Genomic DNA, 16,499 nt, shown 5'->3' with positions numbered 1-16,499 from the left:
TATATATGGCGGTATTATCAATTTACCTTGAGGAAATGAATTTTTAATGATAAAATGTCGAGGACAGTAATGATTCATATATTTTTACTTATATATAAATGTAAATGTGGGATAAAATGTGCGTAATTGTGTGCGAAGAAACAATTGTGCCGAATAAACAAATGTTTCGTAATCGTATGTTACAATTAGGGAAATAGATGGATCTTGTTGCGATAAATAATGCTGGTACAAGTGTGATGTAATTCGTTGATATAACAATGAGAGCATTCAAACAGGTAGATGAGATAACTTTGTTGCATTTAAACAAATATTATATTCAAATGGCAAATGTAAGACTTCATTTAATATTATAGAGATGAGCAAAAAAAAAATTGTTTTTTTCTTTTTTTTTTTACATTAAAAATATAAAAGTAATTGATAAAATTTAAAGATTTTTAAATTGATAGAGATCAGATATTATATTTATTTTACTAGTTGAGGAAGTGCGACATCCTGTAGATCCACACGGTACCAGTCTCTGTTTTATATGGCCTCGGAATCATGGTTACGAAATGTTGTTTGATGTTGAGAATAATGCAAAAACAATTATACGTATGAGTGCAGTTTTTTTATGCTATCATGAGTTTTATCTTAATTTTAAATTTTCTTTTTGCGGTAATTCAAGAAAACGTAGTTTTTTTTCTTTCATTAAAAAATATCAAATAATACAGATAATATTTTATTAAATACTTTGTTAATTTTTTAAGTAAAATATTTAAACACGTAAGCTGTTTTTTTCCTTAGGTAATTAAAAAACTATTGACCTAATTTATTTGAAATAATGATTATACGTTATGAGTTAAAAATACTTATAACAAATTATAAGATTTACTTTGAATTAATACCACTTTTATCAACACGTAGTTATAAGTATGTATTATTATAAATAATTTATTTAAAAATAATAATGTATTGTCTACAGTTTTGTGATTATTTTATAGTTAATATACTATATTTTTTTTGATGAATAAAAAAAAATTAATTACGCTTTATATTAAGATTTCCTAAATGATTCAACATTTCAAAAATAATTATTCAATAGATGAATAATATTTTGAACTTGGATTTTTAAAAATACCATCTACTAGTTGGAAAATGGAGAGGTTTTCTTAAAATAAATTATATTGCGAATCACAAACGCAAATAATAATTAAATATTTTTCAAAAATTATTCTTAAATATTTTCTGTATTGTATTTAATCATGACACTGAAATTAGCCGTCTAATAATCTTTGCAATTTTTTCAAACCAATGAATTATTAAGAAAAATAAATTTACAAAATTGCACTTGTAGTTTTTTAAATTTTCTATATGTGCATTTTTTTTTCTAATTAATTTATTGATAAAAAAAAATCCGAAAATTTTTAATTATCTGTTGACTTCAGGATCATATTTAATCCTTGTCAACATTTTTAATGCCTACAACACATGTTGAATATAATGTTCTGAAACAGCAGTTCTACGCTTTTATAATAAAACTTTAAATACATTTAAAATGTTTAGGTTTATTTAAAAATGTTATTACATTTAGCCCAATCAGTAATAACTTTTTTTAAATATTTTATTTTCAGATAAATAATTTTATGCTTCTAAAAATAAAATAAAAAACAATTTTACTAATTATCATATTTAGATCTACGGGTAATTTCAAAAAATTTATAACAGGCAATAACTGAAATAAAAAAAAAAAGGAACTGCAGTTACAAATCAGGAATGAATTTTTAATTCGAATGTGTTTCATTCCTGGTAATTCCAGAGTTCAGTAAAAAATCACTCTGTGAAAAATTTTTTCTACATAATAAAAAATTCACTTCGGAGTAAACTTTTCGCCATAAGAGAATTAAATAAATAAAAAAACAATCACTCCACATTCCCGCTAATATATGATCTACATCTACTCTGTACATTTTTTTACAGGTTAATGAAATTTTTAAAACTGCAAGGTAAGAGACTCAGTACTCGATCACTCATGTATTTGTATATGTCTACATTTACTAAATATAAATATACAACTACATGGAGTGATCGGGTACTAGGTCTTTTACCTTATTGATTGAATCTTATTTTGAAAGTTTTTCACAAAATTAAGCTATGAATTTTTCAAAAATATTATTTTAAACTTAATCTTTAAATGATTTTGTGAGTCAGTGATTTCTTTTTTTTTCACATCATTCTCAAAACAAAATAAATAATAATATCAGCTAATTGAAAAAAAAGAAAAATTGAAACTTTTGTTGTGTAAGTTTCAACATAATTAAAGTAATAGTTATTTTCGTTATAAAGTTATTTTATAAATAAAGTCAGGAAAGTTTATTTTTTAAATTGTAAACCCCGACTATTTTAAATCAAGTTAATAAATCTTACTCATCTTGAACTTGATCAAGCTATTTATTTAAATAAGAGTGTCCATAAATTTTCATTACAATCCAGTAAAAAATTATATGTGCTATCGCGATGACAAGGCAATGATATAAAATACGAACCTATAAATATACTTTTCGTACTTCCTCGACTATTTAGGACATGTGGAAAATTTAAAAAAAAAAATTACATCATAATTCAATGTTCTATAACTAGATTTCTTATAAATAAATATACATTTTTAACATGACGATTAAATACAACTAATATATTTATATCATAAAAAACTCATTATACTTGCAAATTTATGAATAATTTATTGTTCGTGTTTTATAAATATTATGGTCTAAGTGATATAAGAAGTGTCCCAAATTCTTAAATAAAAATACAGACAACAAACAAAATTTTTGTATTTATTTATTTAAAGAAAGTGCACAGTTAGAAATTTTGTGTATTTGTGCTAAAAAATTATTTGGTTAAATGTTTTGTGTTGATTTTTAACACAGAAATCTGTTAATTCAACACAAACCGTTTGTGTTATTTTACTTTAACAGATTTTTTATGTTAAATGATTAGAAAATCTAGAATGTAAGACATTTCTTGTGTTATTCAAAAATTGACACAAAATTTGTGTTGTTTGACTAAACGTTCCCGCGCAAGTCTTCATTACTATACCAAGGAAATCACTGTAGCAGCATTGTCTGCAGGGTAATTTGGATTATTATTTATTTACAATAAAATATATACATTTTACAATTAAATTTATATAACTTTCATATATTTTTGAACCGGTTCAATTGTTCGCTAAATTGACATAAGTTCTACTAAGGGTAGATCAGTATACTTGAGTTGGTTAGGTTATGTGCTTATAATTATTAGTTGATTTTAACACGAAAAATGTGTTAAATTTACACAAATGTTCTGTTAAATGTACACAAATTTTCTGTCAAAAGAACAGATTTTATATGTTTAATTTTATTTAACATAAAGTTTGTGTTAAAGATCAACACAAACGCAATGTGTACAATCAACACAAAAATTTGTGTAGACCGTTTGCAACACACGATTTGTGTTGAATTTAACACAAAATTTCTAACTGTGTGAAATTATATATATATATAGTATAAAGTTTAATAAATTCCTGCGTGTACAATTCTTTTGTGTATTAATTTTAAATCTACATCACCTTAACACCCTTTTTGTATTCTCAGGGTATCTTTGTGAATCAGCTATAATTATATCCATGAATTATAATTTATGACAAATCTTAACATTATCCCTCTATATGTAACACATATAGATATTCATATATATATAATATAATACTTATCTTTATATATTTACCACATTGGTAACGCTAACAATATTCATCAATCGTTTACGTCAGACTTATTTAGTGGAAAATTTAATTTATATCAGACATCATTTATTTAAAATTATTATTGTTTTTTTAATTTTATTTTTAAATAAAAGAATTCAAAAAAATCTTAATTAAATTTAGTATTTACTTAAAGAAGAAAGTTTTTTATTTTATTAGTAAAATAAATTACTTAAGATAATAATTCAAGTAATTTTTATTTATTTGATACTGTCGTTAAACAAGTCTGCGGTGAAACGACAGATGACAGAACCGTTATAATTTTCTATAAAAACTGCAACTTGCGGTAACAAGTAACAAGTTATTATTATACGATAAAATATATATTTTTTTAATTTTATCACACAATTTAAAGTTTATGATGTACTTGAAACGATATTAAATCATTAAAAATTGTGACTCATAATTATTTTTGTAAATCGTCATTTTATTATCAATTATTTAATCACGCCTCAATTTTATATTTTCAAATATAACTCGGTTTCATCTTAGTAATTGTTGAAAAAATATATATATATAAACATATAAGTAATTTTGAAAAAGTTTACTGACATTTGTTTAACTATAAGTTTTTTTTTATAAAAATAAAAAAGCGCGCGCACTTCGTTTAAAAATTTATTTTTCAAATTTTAAATCATTGTTGAAAATAAAATTATTTAAATTTTACTTATTAAGAATTTTAGTAATATGACAATAATAAAGATGCCTTTTTTTTTATTTAAAAAAAAAATTAGCGCGGGGCTTAAAATTCAAATATTACGTCCCTGCGCATATGAGTATGCGCAGAAATCCCGCGCAGAATTTATACGACAGTAAAATATAGTAACTGGCAATGCTTGGATAGTTGTCCGCGACCAACTGAACATTACGGAGTATAAAAACAATAAATAATAAACTGAAAATTCAAATTACTATAAATAATAATTTTAACAAAATTAATTAATTATAAATAGTGATAAAAATATAGATAGAATTGTTTGTTTATAAATACAAAAAGAAGTTTTATAAAGGTGATTTATAATAATGAATTATAAATAAACTCACGTCTGATGTGAGTCGTCCAGGTGATTCGTCATCTCCAACAACAGCTTGTATCTGGTTATATGACAGTTAAATAAGTAAACGTTTATAGTTTTATAATAATAACACACAATTCAATGAAACTCTTACGTATTTTAAATATTTACTGAGATTCTGTAGTACAACATGTGGAGTCCAACACACGTACAAGTAACAGGTATGTGTCCGAATTTCCTGATGTTTATTATTGTCTTGTCTTTTGTCCGAATCTCAATACAATAACCATTGTTATAATTATTAATATTTTTAAATATTCATACAGCATTTAATTCAAATTTTTAGGTATAAAAATTGTCAAATGATGGGGATAAATGTATATTTATTTTCTAATAAGTAGGTAGGTAGGTCAAATAAGTCAAGGTACCGTTCACGAGGCCAATATTAAGATCCTAACACTTAATTAAATGTTCACACGTTCATTACAATGACTCATTGATAATTATTTATTTTATTTATTTATTAATATTTCAATTTTATGATTAAATAAAACTTATTTTTTAACTTTGCATTTATACGGATCCAGTGAAACCATTTAAAATTTAAGTAAATATATATGCGTACTTGTAAGCTAATGTAATTGCCAACTCCACTTTCTCAGTAGTTGTTGATCATCATGATAATGATTGTCTTGGTTTTAAAACCGTTATATTACATGTGACACCGATAAAAGTTTATTATTTTTCAGTTTGTATTGTTTATATTTTTTATTTTGTATTTTGTATCTCATGCTTTCATAATTAATTAGTAAATATGTAGTTTATTATTTAATTTATAATAATTAACAATTAAGTATAATGATAATAGTTGATAATTAAAGTTGAATAAATTTTTTTTTAAGAAATTGATAAAGTTACAGTGAAAACACGTGACGCTTTGAGAAATCGGATCGCGATTTCCCTGCATTCGAGCATGATATCAAGTTATTAAATTGAAAATAATTTTTTTATTTATTTGTTACTCATTGATTAAATATCCATGGAGAAACAACGAATTATATTAAAAACAATTATGTATAAAAATAAAGAGTACGTTGCTGTACAATTATTATTGATTATTTTGATAGATTAATAAAAATAATGGGGTAAAAAAAAATTAATTAATGTTTAACGTGATGATACTGAATTTGGTTTTGATACTGAAGTCTGCTGACATCTAATAATTTTTTGATTTTTTTTCAAACAATAAATTTAAAAAAAAATATTTGGAAAAATTGCACTTATAGCTTTTTTAATTTTCTGTGTATGCATTTTTTTTTTTTTTTTTTTTTGTAATTGATTTATTGAAAAATGAAATTCTAAAATTTTCAAATATCTGGTAACTTCAGGATCATAATTTGGCTGACGTCTACGAATTTTTGAAGTCTTCAAAAACGATAAATTATAAAAAAAAATATATTAAATAATCGCAATTATAGATGTTTTAATTTCCTACATGTGCATGTTTTTAGTTTTTTTTTTTTTGCAATTAAGTACCAGAAAAAAAAAAAATTCAAAAATTGTTAATTGTCTGCCAACCAGGATTATTTTAATGACAATAAAGTTAACAGCCATTTAAAAATTTTTGGATTTTTTTAACAAAAAAATAAATATTTTGAAAAATTGCACTTATAGTTTATGAAATTTTCGATATGTGCATTTTTTTAGAAATATTTTTTTGTAATTATTTCTCTTAAGAAGAATTTTTTTAAATTTGAAATGTCTGCTAATTTTATCATCATATCATTTTAACATGGGTTCGAAGTAGATGAGAAAATCTCGAAGAAAACGACTTGAACATACTTTGGATACCTGAGCAGTATTATTATTATTAGACTATTTAGAAAGATGTATTCAATGTTCATCATCGTCCAGTCACGTACAAATAAAAACACCAGTACATGTACAGCCTTTCCCTTAGTTTCTCATCCATATAAGACTTTTTCTTCTATTCTATTCCCTCTGCTCCGTAGTCCGTGAAATAAATTCTCAAACGATTAAATACTTTTTAATTTAAATAATTAAAATTTTTTTCTTATGATTGTTTTCAAATTTAAATCTTAAAATTTTCCTTTTTTTTTAAATAAAATAATTGAAACGTAGAATGTCAACTAGCAATGGCGACTCAACATTTAACTGGTTATTTGACTTGTTTGACGACTCCAGAATGCGTGAGATCAGTGACAGGATGTTGCACTTAAGTGCACGCATGTTTTGCTTTATAACAATTAAATAAAATAATTAAACCCTTACTTCAATTAATTACACATTAAATTTATTTATTTATAAATTATAAGTAAAAGTTACTTTTTTTGTGTTTCAGTTCAAAGGGCACGAGGATTGTTAACAAAAGGAAAACACAGTGAGTGTTTTATGTATTTAAATAAATTATATTGTATGCATATTATAAATTTATATGAATAATTTATAATTATAAATATTAAATATACTGTTACAATGAATACAATTCGTATGAGGAATGTTTTTAAAACCACGGGAAACGGTATATATAATTTTGATCATAAAATATATCCGTATACTGATGCAGTAAGTTTATACGATGGTAGTGGTGATGGTGATGATGAGTTGGTGTAAAAGAATTCTCGTAAATAAAGGCGTGGTATTAAATTGTTAAGGTTTTACAATTTGCATACAACACACTTTTATTTATTAAAAAAAAAAAATTTTTTTTATACATTATTTATCAGACAAATAGTAGATGATTCTTAATTAACAGTAAATTGTTTTGAAAAAAATAAATTAAAAACTTTATAATTAAATTAAAAAATATAAATAGAATATATTATTTTATATTATGACCTATAACTTACGCGTGACATATAAATAATAAAAGATTTAAAAATGATTAAATTTATTATTTGACCTTTTTTTATTTAACCGCCTACTTTATTTTCATCAGAGACAAACGACTGCTTCGTGACAATCGCACTTGGCAAGGAGAAATATCAAACGTCAGTTAAAGAGAAGGCCAACGAGAATGTCGAATGGCACGAAGAATGTGAACTACAGATTCCTTCGCAGGGCAATACGGCGGAAATAGTCCTCACTGCTCTTCATCGTAACTTCCTGGGCGTTGACGAGTTCTTAGGAATGGTCAGCGTCCCATTGTCAAGCTTCGATGTCTACGAGAGACCAAGAAACAGATGGTAAATTAAATAAATAAACACTTATCATAATTGATAAGACACACCTATTTGATAGCAATAATAATTATATTATATTTAATGTCAATAGGTATAGCCTTGGGAGTAAGCCCGGTAAAGAAAATACTAAAGAACGTGGTGAGCTTGAAGTTAAAATAGGTTTTATTGTAAAAGCTGGAAGTCTTACTGATTTGACGCGTAAGGAACGTCACAAAAGTTCATTGGGTCAATTATCTACGGCAGCTCAGTCTATTGGTGGCAGCCTTTTGAGTATTGGTAGTCTGGAGAAACGTAAGGGTTTGAAAAAATTAGCTAAATCCATTGGGAATCGTGTTAAAGGAAAAAGTAAAAGTAAATTGGGACATGATCATGATTTTGACGAAGTAGAAGAACATCATATTAGGCCGACTAGACAAGAACCTGGTGAAGCTGATCCTGGTGTTATTAGTGAAGATGATGATGAATTTACGGTCCGTTTATTTTTTGTATTTTCAAATTTTTACATATATATGCTTTGGTCAATGATAACTCGGTGCCAAATCGTCGTAGAGACTTTTTGAGGGCGGTAAATTAAAGGGCATAAAATTTTCAAAAAAGTCATAAGGTCAGATTATCAAAAAAAATTTATTGGAGCCCAAAGACTTTCTTGAAGACGATCAAAAATTTGGAAATGTTTTTTTGCGTCGGTTTTCTTAGGATTACTCCGGAATTGTGCATGATAACAAAATTTGAAGTCCAGATCTCGAAACTAGAAACTTGAGACTACAATTTGCTGTTTTTGTTTTTACTCTACGACCATTTTTCACTGAGTTACAGCATGTTGAAAATCACTAAAAAGTTGGAATTTTTTTTATATCCCTTAATTTTTGTGACCAGTGTATATATTAGAAATTCTATGACAAATATGATAGTTTTGTACTTTTGGATTTTTTATTTGTTTGAAAATTAATTATTTTTTTTATCCACTGCTAATTTCACAATCGTAATGTGAATTGAATAATGAGTCTATGATTGTTTACACTGTAAAAAATTTTTTGAAATGAGCACGGATTTAATTCGGAGCAAATGCGAAGTGTATAAAAAAAACTTATTAACTCGTATGCGGCGTGGTTTTTTCTTCAAGTTCCGGAGCTCCGAGTGACTAAGTATATTTGGATTGAAAAAATTTTTATATTTATTTCCAACTTTTTATAGAGTATATCTTTTTCAGAATTTTTAAAAATTTGAGAAATATTTTTTCTCGTCTTAATCTTTACTAGCGACCAAAATTACTATTTCATCTGCATATTGCTTGTAAATAATTAAAAAAAAAAACATTAATTTTTACTACACAACAAAATTTTTGAAAAAATAAAAAGTATCATCGGTCCTATTAAATTGATACTGAAAATACGACATTAACAATACATTTACATGTGAATTTTTCAAAAAAATTAAATATGATATTTAAAAAGAAATATTTTAACACAAAAAAAAAAATTATGAAAAATATATCAGATAAAAATTTTTTAAACTACATATTTTTAAAGAAAAAAACATTCAAAATAGTTTATTTTTCATAAAGTTTACGGCTATTGAAAAAAGAGCAAAATTTTATCTAAAAAATGGCTCGATAAAGATTTTTAAAAAAAATATAATTGATAGAAAAAAAAAATTTTTTAAACAGATCAAAAACCTAAAGGACAATACCGTCATATTTGTCATAAAATTCAATGTATGTATTAATATATTAATTAATAAATATTTATTGATTTTTTTTTACAGTTTGACGACTTATCACACAAAAGTTCAGCATCATCATTGAATGCTCCAGTATCAAGTGGCTTAACTTCCGGTTACTCTAGTAATTCAACAACACAAAGTTCACGTACAACCGACTTTAGCGTATCATCTGCACCTACAAATCCAGCTCCAAATAAACCACCTCGTTTTACCAGTGGCTCTAATTTAAATTCACCACTACCCACAAATAATATTAGTGGTATCAATAACAACACCCATAATAACAATAATAGTTGTAATAATAATAATAATAATAATATTAATAATACTAATAATAATGATGATGATGATGCTGAGCAAGATGAATGGGGTCGTAAGCTTTACGGCTTACAATCGTCAAATATAAATACTAAAAAATGGGATAATAAATTAAATCCTAAAATAGTAGTAGATCAAGCAAAAGATAACAATAATCATGCACTTACGTCTTCAATTAATTCATCGCCATCAATCACCACAAGATTTCGTGATACTCCAGAACCACCAAGTCCAGCTCCACGTGAAATTATTCAGGTTAAACGTACAAACAAGGATGATAAAACAATACTGAAAGATCGTAACTCTAAAGAAGAAAAACAGTTGATCACTGGTAATAGTGGTGGTAGAGATCGTAGTCCTAATGTTAGAGAAGATAAAGCCGGTAATAAAAGTCAAAAGGACGAAAAAATATCAAAGAAAGATAAAAAAAATCGAGAGAAAGAATTACTTAAGAATAAAGATATCGGTGAAGAAGTTAAATTATCTTCTGAAAGAATTATTATTGGTGGTGAAGATGCTACTAAAAAAAATAATATGGGAGTTAAAAGTCGGCTTCCTCATGAAGTTCTTGCACAATTTGATGGTAAAACACGTGAGGTAATAAATTGCAATTATTATTATTTTTATTTCTTAAATATTTTATTGTAGGAATAAAAATATCTTATTTTTTTTTAGGATCTCATTGAGTTGGCCTTACAATTACAAACAGAAGTTAACGATAAAAAACGACGGCTTTCCGATCTTGAAGATTACATTGATTCACTTTTGCTCCGAGTTATTGAAACCTCACCCCGGATATTGCAGAATCCGTACTCGACTAATCATCGTTTACTATAGTAATACTTACAAATAATTATACTTAAGTTCAATCAAATCTTCCGAGTACTGCAGTTAAATTCATATTTTTTATAAAAAAAAAAAAAGAAAAAAAAAAAAAAGTTTCCTTTAATTAAAATTGCCAATAAGTTACACTAAATATTAAAATAGAAAACACAACTAACCCCTGATTAAACAACTGAATTCAACCGAATTCAAAATTTTAATTATGTTATATTCTATCGAATTCTGCAAAACAGAATTCAACTAAATTGAAAATTTGAATTTGAATTAAACAGAATAAAACCGACTTAAAAATTTCAAATTCGTGTTAATTCAGTTTAATTCGAATTCAGAACTAGAAATTGGAGAATTAATTAAAATGAAACCGAATAGAATTATTTAAATTCGTTTTAATTCGGACAAATTCTGGTTTTCCTGCCGAATGAGACAGAATTCATTTTTAAGTTACATAGTTAGAAATTTTGGGTTAAACTCAACACAAATCGTGTGTTGCAAACGGTCTACACAAATTTTTGTGTTAATTCAACATATTGCGTTTGTATTCATCTTTAACACATATTTTATGTTAAATAAAATTGAACATATAAAATCTGTTCTTTTGACAGAAAATTTGTGTACACTTAACAGAACATTTGTGTAAATTTAACACATTTTTCGTGTTAAAATCAACTAATAAACATAAGCACATAACCTAACCAACTCAAGTGTACTAATCTACCCTTAGTAGAACTTATGTCAATTTAGCAAATCACTGAACCGGTTCAAAAATATATGAAAGTTATCTAAATTTAATTGTAAAATGAATATATTTAATTGTCAATCAATTATAATTCAAATTTCCCTGCAGATAACGCTGCTACAATGCTTTACTTGGTTATAGTAATGAAGAATTGCGAGGGAATGTTTAGTCAAACAACACAAATTATGTGTCAATTTTTGAATAACACAAGAAATGTGTTACATTCTAGATTATCTACTCATTTAACATAAAAAAACTGTTGAAGTAAAATAACACAAACGGTTTGTATTGAATTAACAGATTACTGGGTGAAAAATCAAAACAAAAAATTTAACCAAATAATTTTTTAACACAAATTTATAAAATTTGTAACTGTGTAGGTACCGAGTTAACATTAAAAGAATTTATCTGAATTAAATAGAATTAAAAATTTAATTCTGTTTAATTCGATCGAATTAAGTTGTTCAATCAGGGACGTTATACGTTATGAAATTAATATTAATTAAATTTATTGGTTCATAGATCGACTGAATAAAATCGCTAAAAAATCACTATAATTATCGAATGATTATTAATAATTTATGTTAAAAAGTCTTCCTCTAGAAATTATATAAATTTGTAATTTTAGTTTCCGTCCGTCCTGATAAAAAATTATTTTGTTTTTTTCCCAAAGAGTACTATCATTAATACACAAAGAGATAATTATATTGAATTTATTAACACGTGATTATAATAATTATTATATTGTTATTATTTAATTAAATCTAAAGCCAGTGCCTTACGCATTATAATCAATAATAAAATTAAAATATATGTATAAGATAAAATAATTTTATTAATATTGTAAATTATACTTTAAATATATTTGAATGTATACTTATGGATTTTATTAATTATTTTTTAAAAAATTATCTCTAAAATTAATTTGATAGGAAATTATATAAAATGTTTTTTTTTTATTGAATTACCGATTAACTTTTATTGTTTTATTAATAATGTCTTTTGTAATTTCAGCTAGATGGCGTGTAATTGCCGTTTATTATCTTGTAGGTACATATATTTAAAATATAAACATTTAATTTACTATAAGGTAAAAGCCCCTATACCCGCTCACTTTTCATTGGAGTGGGATTAAATCACTTAATATAAATTAATAAATAAAATGAAAAACCATATTTCTTTTTTATAATTATTTTTTGAAGTCTCGAGTATTAGAATAAAATTTAAGTTTGAAGAATAATGTTGATAATTAATTATTATTAATTTTTTAAATAAGGTCCTTGAGTGTATCCATAGTCGCTCACTCAAAGTTGTCATGTACCATTACAGTGGAGTCTCTCTAACTTTGACTGAGACGAATCCAAAAATTCCAGGAATTAAAATTGTAGAAGTACCCCTTCTTTTTACTAGAAGGCGCGGCTTAAAAGAGAGTGAGTCAGTCGAAACGACCCGCGAGTTTTTAAATTTTAAAGGTTAGGTTTTTCTAAAATTAACTATTCATATTAATAAATTAATTATAGTGAGATCTAAGAAAAGTTGAATAAATAAAGTAGTACAAACAGATATTTCAATACAAGTAATATCACAATTAAAAAATTCAGTCGAATTATTAATAATATTGCTGAAATAATTTTATGAAGTCAAATTATTAAATATTAGACGAGTTATTTGAATTATTCAAAACAACATGATCGAAGTTTACATCCCACATAGTCATTTCACTTTCGATAGCTTTACGAACAGTTTTTAAAGTTGTCACCCAATCAAGTTGATAGTGACGATTTCCTTCGCAGTGATTTAATAAAAAGTTAATGGAGTCTCTGAGAGCTATCCAATCGGGTGGTTGACGATTCGTAGTATTTTCATTTTCATCTTGATCATCTTCATTTTTATCATCTTGGACAGCTTGGAGAATTTGTTCATCAGTTAAATAGTCTTCTGAAGACATCGCAGTGGTGTTCATCCATTCAGTGACTATTGCCAAATTATTCTCGTGGTCATTTGATTCACTGAATTTTTCGCAAAAATTTTTTACGACGTCTTGTGTATTAATTTGACCCACTTGATTGACACTAGATTTTTCGGAGTTGATAAAATGCCGTAAAATTGTTTCTACCTGTGGCCAAAGCTGAAAATTATTTCAAAAAAATAAACATAATTAAAATATTGATTTATTATTGAAATAATATCTATTAATGTCTATTGTCAATGAAATATTTGTAGACAATATGATGATTGGTCTCACCTGTTTCCACGATTTTATAATGGTTGTTTGTGAAACAGCATTCCAAGCATCGGATACCCAAAAAATTACTTCCTTCATGGTAATTTGTTTTAAAGCTTCAATAACGCTAAGTCCATCATCCAGTTTACTCAAAAGGAATGACATTAAATGCACTCGGTAGTTCATTTTAAGACTTTGTAAGCATCCCTGATCCATGGGTTGGATAAGAGAAGTAGTATAAGGTGGTAAAAACTCAACTCTTATACCCCCTTTTTTCAAATTTTGGGGATGCGATCCACAGATGTCAACAAATAAAACTGCTTTTATTGGTAATCCTTTGCTTTGTAAAAACTCTGTAACCCTAGGAACAAATTCGTCGTAGAACCATTTTTCAAATAAGGGTCCTGTCATCCATGCACTTTTTTGACTTTTGTATGATACGGGGATGTGTGATAATTTTTGAATAGCGCTAGGTTTCATTGATTTACCGATAAGAACTATTGGAAATTTTAACGTTCCTGAAGCATTACTACACGCCATGATTGTTACACGTTCCTTTTGTACTTTGAATCCCGCAGCACTTTCATTTTTTGCACTTAATGTTACCCTCGGAATGTTACGAAAAATTAATCCTGACTCATCACAATTAAAAATTTGATCAGCAGTGAGTTCTTCTTTTGCTATCATCTCAGAAAACGATTGCTGATAATCATCAGCAGCTTGGTGATTTGCTGATAGTTTTTCTCCACTGACCACAATTTTTCTGACACCATGACGTTTTTTCCATTTATCTAACCACCCTTGGCTGGCAGTAAACTCCGTTTTATCATCTAACATTTTTGCATAAAGTAAGGCTTGTGCTTTTGTAAGTACTCCAGTGATTGGACAACCGGCTCGACGCCGTTCTTGGAACCATATCCATACGGCTTGATCAACTAATTCATAATCAGGTTTTTTCATTCTTTTAACTCCTTTTGGAACATCACCATTATTTTTGTCTTGCCATTCATTTATTAATTTTTCATTTTTTATCCACGAAGATATAGTAGCTTTATGAACACCAAGGTCTTTGGCAATAGCTGATTTAGACATACCATTTTTTATTTCATTCAATGCTTTTAGTTTTATGTTTAAATCAATTGACACTGACTTTTTCCTTTTACCAATCAAACTCATTTTTCATCAAGTAATAATTTTTTTTATGATTTACGCATTATTAAAGTTTATTTAATTTGAATGTTTATTTACGTATGGGATTTTAGGGTTAGAATATTCAGTTTACGCGCAACGCCTATACGCAGAACCGCGCTTTACCTTTGCGCATGCATAGTTGAGTGGCAGAGTGGGAGAATACTTCCCCTGCTGCCGGAGGAGAAATGAAGGGAAGTCAAAGTTACAGAATGAAAAAGTTATAGAGACTAGAGGTAGGCAGTTCCGGGAACATTCCGAATTGAACCTGGAACGTTTCCGGAGCGAAAAGGAACTAGTTCCTGGAATCATATTCGTGGAACTATATAATGTTTTTAATTCTCATGAAGGTTCAGTATTTAGAACGTATACATACAAAATATTTCAGTATAAGCAACATCATGCTATGCGACCTACGTGTTTAAGACGCATTCACGGCGAACTATATTATTTTATACTAAATAGAGAATGAATTATGATTGGTATTCATCTCAAAATTTCATAAAAAATCAATCAAAAATTTTTCTGCTGCTTGACTGCTTGTTGGTAATGATGGCAGTGACGTAAAAAAGAGAACTAGTGAGCATACTAAAGTGAATTTTGAGGAACGACCGGATACGTATCCGACAAAAGACATAGTTCATGGAACTATACAATGTCCGGAACTACCCACCTCTAATAGAGACTCTACTGTACTCGATCAACACATAGCCCTATAGTCGCTCAAAGACGATATCAATTAAACTATGATAAGTTTATTGATTTGGACAAATAATTTATAAATTATACTACTTTATTCTTTCATAATATAAAATTTCATGAATTTCAAAAATGTATTTAATAAGATATAGTTATAACAATTCTTAAAAAATTTGACGGAATCTAAATTTAATCTAACGAATAAACGTTAAAGTAAAAAATGCCCGGCTATGCGCGATTTTGAAAACAGTCATTTAATTTAAATTTATAATCTATTATAAAATAATTTGATATATGATATTTTAATATATTTAGATTCACAAATAATTATTTATCAATAATAATATTTTTAGTTGTAATTTTTTTTTATAAAAATTATAAAAAAACATCTTAAACAGTTAAAGTGAACGACTAATGGTACTGAGCAGGTATAGGGGCTTTTACCTTAGATGCAAACCAAAATTACAAATAACTTTGTTTTGTTTGATTATTTTCCCTGTATCTGGTTTAGATTAATCGAGTAATGAATGAAAATTATATAAAATCATGATGAAAAAAAAAAAAAGAAAATAAATAAATATAAATTTTAAGTAAATTCAAGTTATATAATTTGATAATACAAACTTTAAGTCATACAATAGCGTGATTAAAGTCAGTTGATAGTTTAATTTTAAAACGAATTAAAACTTTTTAAAAAAGCACACTTTTAAAGCGATGTGGACTTATTTTCAAAAGCAATTACATCTCTGATTCTTATACTATATACGTTAAA

At 26.4% G+C, this 16,499-nt stretch overlaps 2 protein-coding genes across 2 annotated transcripts; one reads left to right on the top strand and one right to left on the bottom strand.

Moving 5' to 3' along the window:
* Positions 1–4,608: 4,608 nt before the first annotated feature.
* On the top strand, positions 4,609–12,496 carry LOC103575996 (rab11 family-interacting protein 2). The gene is made up of 6 exons (XM_008556013.2): positions 4,609–5,015; positions 7,157–7,195; positions 7,754–8,000; positions 8,089–8,467; positions 9,762–10,634; positions 10,713–12,496. The coding sequence occupies exons 1-6, from the start codon at positions 4,985–4,987 to the stop codon at positions 10,872–10,874; spliced, it is 1,731 nt and encodes a 576-aa protein (XP_008554235.1). The 5' UTR covers positions 4,609–4,984; the 3' UTR covers positions 10,875–12,496.
* Positions 12,497–12,585: 89 nt separating this feature from the next.
* On the bottom strand, positions 12,586–15,142 carry LOC103575995 (jerky protein homolog-like). The gene is made up of 2 exons (XM_008556012.3): positions 13,862–15,142; positions 12,586–13,744 (listed from the first exon to the last, which is right to left on the bottom strand). Exons 1-2 carry the CDS (start codon positions 15,014–15,016, stop codon positions 13,265–13,267), a joined length of 1,635 nt encoding a protein of 544 aa, XP_008554234.1. The 5' UTR covers positions 15,017–15,142; the 3' UTR covers positions 12,586–13,264.
* Positions 15,143–16,499: the final 1,357 nt, after the last annotated feature.

This window comes from Microplitis demolitor, chromosome 3, assembly GCF_026212275.2.
Source record: "Microplitis demolitor isolate Queensland-Clemson2020A chromosome 3, iyMicDemo2.1a, whole genome shotgun sequence".
Lineage (NCBI taxonomy): Eukaryota > Metazoa > Arthropoda > Insecta > Hymenoptera > Braconidae > Microplitis > Microplitis demolitor.
Note: the sequence above shows the minus strand (reverse complement) of the source record. Positions and strands in the feature narration are given on the sequence as shown.